Raw genomic sequence first — 8,689 nt, 5'->3', positions numbered from 1 at the left:
TTGTAACAATATGCATGAGATTATTGAAATCCAAATCTTTCAACTATATACACAATCCTTTCATCGAAGTTCAGCCAAACAACTGGACATGAGGCTAACCTACTTACAATCAGGCATCTGTTTTCACCACTAGTAACTATGATCACATATTTTTTTAATAACTATGAGTTTTTAAAGTTTTATGGGCAAGGAGACTCCAATTTGCCCATGCCCCTATTGTCTAAAGTCTCTTCTATCTACTCTTTCCTTCTCTTCTATCCACACACAACACTGTAACTGCGACCACCTTATTAGTCACCATTTCAAAGAGATTTCTTCCTTAATGAACTGCAAGAAAGCCAGAGAGAAAATGGAAAATAAAAGGCACTAGAGTGGGAAAAAATAAAGATTTCTGTTTTATCATTTTGTAGACATAAACTCACATTCGGATATCAGTAGCACTAAAAGGTGGGAACTCATCATCATTTGGGACATCTTTATATAGAGGCTGGTGCTGGTAATATCCCTTTGATGGGTCCAAAATAATCTTCTGGACTTCTACATCACATACTACACATCTGTGATCCAGATCTCTGGCCGCTCTTTCAGCATGTAGTTTGCAATCACTGCACCACACTAGGTGTTGACAGGGAAAATTAGCCCACAATAATTCGGACTGCTCGCAACAGAAGCACTTCCCTCGGAAGATGCTTGCTTTATAACGCTGCATACACCATCCAACAACAAATAAGTAACATGCTTCAATGCTCAAATTGCATAAATGTAACAAGTTTAGCTCATCTCACCTTATAAAAATCATATTCACGAAGAAAAAACTTAGACTTGCTGTTCTGTTTTCTCGCAAGGGTCTCAAGAACTGAATGCCTCTGCCAATCTCCACATTTTCTTCCGTTAGACGCTTCAATTCCTCCTCTGTCATCATCATCTCCACTTACCACATTTCTTTTATTGTATGATAATTCTTGAGCATTGCCGAGTGATTCTGGCTTTAAGAACTGTAGAAACCTTGAGGATGCACTATGGGCTGTATCCTTCAGAGTAGAATTCTTTTTCTGAGCGTAGTTCTCATCAGGAACTTCTTCGGATGGGCTCCCAATCTCAATGCTGGTACTGTAACTGCTAATATTTTCACCAGACACCAACAGAAGGTCCTGAGGGCATTTGGAGTCATTAGAATCACCATTTCCACTGACATCAGCTGGTGCAGCATAAGAGGGACAGAGCAATTTCAGAGGCTCACACCGTCGTGATGGAGGCTTAGGGAGGCTAGGTAAGAGTACCATGTGTGTGGCAGGTCCACGTCTACCAATGGGAACCACTTTCATCTGACAAAGATCTGAAATATATCTCATGAAGTCACTAAGCTTTGGGTAGCCAAGAGAGGCATGATTGAGCTCCAGGCCAAACGTGGCCTTGAAATCAGCTTTCAAAGATGAGAGGGGATATTCTTCTTCTTTTCCATCCCTTGATACATTCTCCAACATAGAGGGAAGCCATTTCCTGAAAGTTTTGAACCATGATGGCATATTTTCATGCACAAAACCTTGTGTTTTAAGTTCAGAACTACACGAGTTTGGCTGCCCCTGAAGCAACCTATCAGCCCAGGAAATGGTCTCAGATTTAGCCTCTTCTTTGGTGTACCAACCAGGCATATCTGTTGTATCCTCATTGCATGTCTGTCCTTGCAGTTGATTCTTGTTCCTCTCTTCTTGCCCGTATCGTCGAAGTGACAGTTTCTTGGATTCATTCAGCAGCACCGACTTCCGGATTGCACTCTTGATCTCAACTTTCTTGCCCATAATGCTCACATAATGTGCTTGAACAGCATCTGAGACAGATCTCTCATGCTTGAAGGTGACAAACCCAAATCCTCGAGACTGTCTATGATCTCTTGTCTGATTTCCAATTACCACGGCATCTTCCACGGATCCAAATTGTTCTCCAAAAAATTTTCCCAGTGAATCTGCTCCAGAAAGTGGATGAGAGAAATCAGGATATTCGAACTCAACATGACTACAATTGTTAAATATAGCCAGAAGATTCTAACCGGAGTCCAACGACGAAGGAAGACCTCCAACAAAAATTTTCCGTTTAAGCTCTTGCACGGAAGGACAATGAACTGTATGAGTTCCCTGCTTCTGCCGAAGCTCCTCCTGACCATGAGCAAACAAGCATTTTGATCCTCTGATGCATCCTGTTGGAGATTCAAAATATTTGCAAATCTCTGTCTTCTTGTTCGAAGAGTTTCTAGAATCCAGCAGCAGACCAGGATTATGAGTTCATATATACAAAAAGAAAAATATCATAAAACAGCAAAGTTTAAGCTGGTGGCTTCAAGCAGGATAATCACCTTTCAAAGGCGGTGTCATCATCTGTCGTGGGGAAAAGTGCATCAAATGTGTCTGAAACAGCCTCATCAGCACGCAACCAATCAGGATGTTTCTGTTGAATGGGAGAACCACGCTTCACTGTAGATTATTGCGAAAACAAGAAACAAAGAAATTAGATAAACTTCGCTTCTTGAAAGTTATATCATATTCAGTATTAGTCAGAATATGTTTGCATTTAAACTTACTGAAACTAATATTTGTTGGATTTAGCATGAAACGCATATCTTGTGACTTTGCTAATTCTAAGGGCCTCTGTCTACTGTAATTGATAACAATGATAAGCAACAGAAAGAGTAAAGAATAAAAAGTTAGCCATATTATGTCCCCTGGGAGAAGAATAATTTGCTTGACCCATAAGACTTTATAGTTTCACACCGCAAATTGAACACTTCACTGTCTGCTCCCCTCTGTAGAAGCAACTCAGCACAGTCCATGTGGTCATTCTTAACGGCAAAAAACAGAGGAGTCTCTTTCATCTCTGTCTTAGAGTTGATGCCATCTGGGCTTTCCAGAAGAAGGAGCTGCAGGCTCAATATAAGGAAAAAGTAAAACCGAAGTGGAGAAGAAAAAACAAGAGACCGCTGAGAGAAAACATGAAGTATACCTGAAGTGCCTGTGAATTACCATTAGCAGCAGCAAAGTGAAACGCCGTTAACCCCAACTTATTTCTTTGTGTCACTCGAGCACCATGCTTCAGAAGAAGCCATATAATTCTGGACGACATTAATATATCAATATGTTTCTGCATAAACATTTACGAAGAAGGGAGAAAAAAAAATACTTCATCTGGTCCGTAAGTGATCCCCATGACATCTTGAGAGACCAATGAAGTGCAGAGTTTCCTTCAGCATCCGTATCATTTATATTAATGTTTGTCTCCAGGAGCAGCTCAATGACAGCTTCATCTCCATCCTACATGTAGAGAAAGGAGAAGTCCAGAAATCTTTGGTTGCATATCATATAACCAAATATGAAAATATTTGTATGTTTAATATTTAATTAAAAATCTAATATGAATATAAAATAAAAATATTTAAAATCAGTATAACAATATTCATATACACATTAGGAATACAATTTTTGAGAAATATAATATATACAAGCTAATTTTTTTTTTGTCCAATTTCAGATTTTTGGACATAAAAATATTTTGTAATTTTTACTTTTTCAAATTTTATTCATAAAAAATAAACAAATTAGTTAAAAATAATTGTATAAAAGCAAAAATGATGATAGAGTTTGAAATATTATTTTTAAATATTTTTAGAAAAATATGTATATTTTTTATTGATTACTTTATAAATATATAATCGTAATGGGTATAGATAAATATATGAATTACACATAAATATAAAATATAAAATATAAAATATAAAATATTCTGACGTAGTAAAATGAAGTAAAATAGTTTAAAAAGATTTAATAAAAATAAACTAAATTAAGTTAAATATCTTCTGTTCAGCTTTTACTTGCAGTAAATAAGAAATATGCATGGCTTACAAAAAAACCAGTAAAGCTTATGTCTATAGGCACTTCAAAATAGACTAACCAAGTTGCATTTTCCTTTCTTAAATTACTTTTAACCATCCAATCTTCATACGTAACTCTGATTTAGATCCACCTTCCGTTTCCCCCGTCGAAAAGCAAAATTCTTATAAAACATTCAATAACTGAAGTTTTCTTAGTTAATCAGAACTTATTTTAGTTTTTGATAAAAATAAAATCAAAAATTTAAAAATAAGTAGATTATGCTTTAAGATAATAAATATGTCTATTGAGTTTATATTTACTTAATAAATTAATGGATCAATTTTTTTTTTTGAGATAAAAATAAAATATTATTTTATTATAAAAAATTTTATATCTAAATTAAATAATAATAATTTAAATTTAATATTTATTTACAATAAAGAATAATATTATTGAAACAATTTTTATTACTAAGCTTTTTATTATCATGTACTTTTTGTCATTTCAACATTATTACTAATTTTATAACATAATTAATTAAAAACATTTTCACATTAAAACTATTTTTACCGAATAAATCATTTTTATTGCTAATTGCGCAAATATCAATTATACCGCATGGACCATATACTGATATTTATTGTAATTGTATTATTTATCAATTATACATTTTTTCTTTAATTAAATTTGAAATTTAAAACCTCTTATAGTTCTTTTAAAAATATTTCAACAGAAATTAATAAAAATGAAAAATAAAAAATGAAAGGGTTCTTCTAATTCTAACTAATACATGTTTGTTTTTTATTCTACGATTCTAATATGTTTTTCTTAAGAAGATAATTCCAAAACTAAATATTACGGTGTCATCATGCTTTAATTTACTATTTTTTAAAAAGAAAAACGAGACCTGATATATTATCATTCTCAATACTATGTTGTCATTTTTTATTTTCTGAAGCCTTCAATTACTTTTCTAGTTTTGTAATTTACTTAAAATAAATAATTAGTACAATATAATAAATTTTTGACAAACTTTGTAAAAAAAATTTAATTTACTGAAAATAAATAATTAAAACTAATATATAAATAAAATGCTGCTAACAAAATGGAATAACGAACCTCTAAAACAAATACTGGGGCCACTACAGAAACGAGAGAATAATAAATAAAGCTACTTTTTTTTTTTTTCTTACCTGCGTTCCCCGGATTAATGGTGACATCAGCTTCTTCTCCGTAACACCGGTTTGAGCGGCAGTTCCAGCACCAAAGATCTGCAGCAACTCCATCTCGCAAAGCAAAAGCTTTCTTTTCACCGAAGACTGGTCTCTCGAAGGAGCGCAGGTACGTATGGCGGCTCCTGACGACGTCGTTGTTGCTCGGCCCAATGATAACGCTTCCTTAATCACGCATTCATATATTGTCGTCTTCTGTTTGGGACCCAAATCGGCGTCTTGCAACTCTATATCCGCGTCGATAACCTTCTCTGCTGCTACTATGAGTAAAGCAGCTAATGGGACTATTCGCCCATCAATGGCGTTTGCGTATGCCACCTCGTCGACCTCCTTTCTTTTTTCTGTTAGAAGCTTTACCGCGGTCAAATCCTGTGGAAGGAACAGTCAAACTAGGCATTTTAAGGATAAAACGCTGCATAGAGGTTTGTTATATTTGGAAAATTAATAAAACTCCTCCTTTGACCAGACTCCAGTTCTTCTGTTCTTTTTTTACTCGTTCATGGTTTTTCTCGTGAAGACAGCACAAGACGCTGTGAGAGTTTCATTCTCGAGAATGTCGACGAACCTTTTTGCGAAGCAGATCCACCAAGTGTTTTACTGAGTAGTCATCCGGATTCCAACTCACATCCATTCTGAGAAAAGAGATACCATGGAGATGGCTGTTATAAACTATAATTCGGAAGGCAGATATAAATGCAATGAAATAGTATAGTAGCCTAATAGGACAAACAAAACGCAAGGAGGGTAAAGAAAAGGCAGAATTTGTCAAAAAAGGCCAAGCTTCTTCCGTGGAGTCTTGATCATAAAGAAACCAACCTTTTACCTCTAATATCAACAGAAGAAAAACGAAAACGACGTGCTAGTTTGTCGAGCCTTACCTCCTACCAGAGAGTGACAGCTCCAGAGGAAGCAGGCCGCGACCGTCTCTGGTCCTAAGGTCTGTACGCGCGCGCTTCTTCAACAGCAGCTCTACGCACCGTACCGCGTGCGCCTCAGCTGCCACGTGCAGCGGCGACAGCCCTGCCGATGGGTCCACCTCGTTCACCAATGGTACAGCTCCTAGCTCGCCATTGATGAGTGATGTGGTGCAGTCGATTGAGTCATATGCGCAGCATGAGTGAAGAAGCTTTGACGCCACGCTTCGGTCTATGGTAGAACCTCTTTCGGTGACGAATAGCTTTGCGGTATCTAAGAAAAGAGGTTTGTCATCTTCAAGTATTGATTTGAAGAAGCTGTGTTCTAACTCAGTGATATTGACTGCTTCTGCTGGTGTCCAATTCTGAAGATTGGCATCAGGTGAAGAAGCTTTTTGAAGGGGAAAACTAGGATCGGAGCATTTCGGAAGCGACTTGAAGAACTCTTTTAAATCGAGTCTTCCAGTCTCCTGTGATCAGTTAAATGGTACATTTTATATAAAATGAGGATACTCAAAAAACAAGCGTGCTTCTCCCCAAAATTCGCAGTAAAGCATGAAAAACTTGAAAAATACAGCAAGATATTTGCAGAAACGTCAATATACAGGAGATCAAGTACCTATTCTACACGCATGAATATTATGAAAGGAAGGTTTCACCATGAGAAAAAAGGGGAGATTCCGAGAAAATGCCAAAAGTTTCACAGAAACCTCTAAAAAAACGGAAAGAACTATGACATGGAAAGCTGCTCGGTTTTGTTTTTATCACTGAGAATCTTTTTATCCTTAAAAGAGGTACAACTTAAAAATTGAAACATTATCACTGAATTTTGCAAAATGTATATTAATCCAGCTCACCGTAAAGTCTTTCACCAGATCCATCAGCAAACCCTAATTTGAGGTTGAAATCAACTTCGTATCACTGCTCCGCCAACAATGTGCACATTGTTTACACCAAATTGAAATATTCTGCACAAGAAATCCCCGACTTACCAAAGAGCAAGCATAATCCTACTCCAGAAGGTAGGCCTTAAAGAAGAGAATATACTATAAGAGCCTAATTGCCATTAAAGATGTTCTGCATTTTTTGTTTGATAAAACAGTAGAAAAGTGGAGAGAGAAAAGGCGGAAACTCTTGCAGTTGCAAGCTGAAACGACAGAGACGTTGATGGTGGTATTTATACGAGCGGATTTGGTATGAATAATTAACTAGATTTAAAATTTGCTTGAAGTCCAATCCCTAATTACATTTTGACTAAATTGCCCCCTGTGGGGACGGTTTCGTGGAGAAAAGATGAGTCTAATTTGGGGAAACGAAACACACCAAATGTAATATTGACACGTGTCAGAAAGCTAGAAATAGCTGCTGGTGGCAGGAGAATGCCGAGCTGGCTGGGTGTCGTAGTAATGCTTTTTTTTTTGGGTTGGGTTTAATAAATAAATAAAAAATAACTTCCATTAATTTTATCAATTAAACACCAATAAATACAAACTCATTACAATATCACACGTAAATACAATTTTTTAATAAAAAGATATGATACAATTTCATGACTTAAATTCACACATCATAAAAATTTTAAAATAAACCAAATATATTTATTATATATTTATATTTTTAAGTAACATTGTAACGCCCGAAAAATTGGGAAATTTTATTATTTTATTATTAATTATTTTTATTAAGTTTAAAAAAAAAAAGAGTGTTACGTCAGCAGACCCAGTCAGCAGTTTTGGCCAACCAGGACCTGTCACGTGGCAAGACCACGTCGATCGGAGACGGGCCACGTTGGTAATCCGCGTACGCGCGATCGGACGGCCCAGATCAAGCGTGCGCACGGACGGCCCAGATTAAATCAAAAACAGACGGTTCAGATTAAATCAAAATGCACGGCTAAGATCAAAAAGCAAAAGGGTATAAATAGAACCCCCACACCTGACCACAAAGACCCTAGCCGCCTGCCCTCGCCGGAGAAGACGAACCAGACGCCGGAGAAGCCGGCCGCCGCCACCCGCCGCAGCACCGGGGAGATTTCCGACCGCCGATCGAGGTAAATTTCATACTCCCGACTCGTTTTTCCACGCTGATTTCCCTTGTGGCCAAATCAGAGTCAAAATCCCGGCCAAACGGCCGAAACCCAGCAGTGCCGCTGCGCCCCTCCTCGGTTTTTACCTCCGATGAGGCCCTTCCCGGCCTCCGTTTGATGCAATTTTTATATCACCGTGATCACCATTCTTTTCTCTACAGGTTGATCGGAGCCGAATCACCAAAACATGAACCTTACCGGAGAGCCGCCGCACCCGAGAGCACCGCCGCCGGTAAGCTTCAGCTTTCCGTAATTTTTTGGCCCCCCGAGGGCCCTAGGGTTGTTTTATCGCAGGGACCGATGCAAGTGTGGCCGAATTCGGCCGGAAACGATCGAAAATGGCCAACCCGAGGCGAATCGCCGCCGCTTGCGCCGGAGCACGGCGGAGCCGCCGTGCCGGAATTGCGATATTGGCCAAAAAGGGGCCCTGGGCCTAATTTGAAATTTTTTGGAACACGTGCAGGTACCAGTAGTGCGTTTCAGTTCCCCAGGAAAAATTCAGGAAAAATTAGGGACAGCCTGTAGGCGCACTGTGAAGCCGTATTCGGACCCCGAAACGAGTAAGGACCCCTCACCCTATTTCCTATCACGGTATTA

The 8,689-nt window shown here is 37.9% G+C and overlaps 1 protein-coding gene across 1 annotated transcript; it reads right to left on the bottom strand.

Annotated features, from left to right (window-relative positions):
* Nucleotides 1-7,168, bottom strand: LOC110813791 (uncharacterized). Its single transcript, XM_022041054.2, has 13 exons — nucleotides 6,864-7,168; nucleotides 5,971-6,476; nucleotides 5,658-5,724; nucleotides 5,054-5,461; nucleotides 3,172-3,302; nucleotides 2,995-3,103; nucleotides 2,766-2,911; nucleotides 2,576-2,649; nucleotides 2,351-2,468; nucleotides 2,048-2,247; nucleotides 786-1,963; nucleotides 423-703; nucleotides 1-327 (listed from the first exon to the last, which is right to left on the bottom strand). Exons 1-13 carry the CDS (start codon nucleotides 6,885-6,887, stop codon nucleotides 303-305), a joined length of 3,267 nt encoding a protein of 1,088 aa, XP_021896746.1. The 5' UTR covers nucleotides 6,888-7,168; the 3' UTR covers nucleotides 1-302.
* Nucleotides 7,169-8,689: the final 1,521 nt, after the last annotated feature.

The sequence above is a fragment of the Carica papaya genome, chromosome 1 (assembly GCF_054855325.1).
Source record: "Carica papaya isolate Zhongbai chromosome 1, ASM5485532v1, whole genome shotgun sequence".
Classification (NCBI taxonomy): Eukaryota; Viridiplantae; Streptophyta; class Magnoliopsida; order Brassicales; family Caricaceae; genus Carica; species Carica papaya.
Note: the sequence above shows the minus strand (reverse complement) of the source record. Positions and strands in the feature narration are given on the sequence as shown.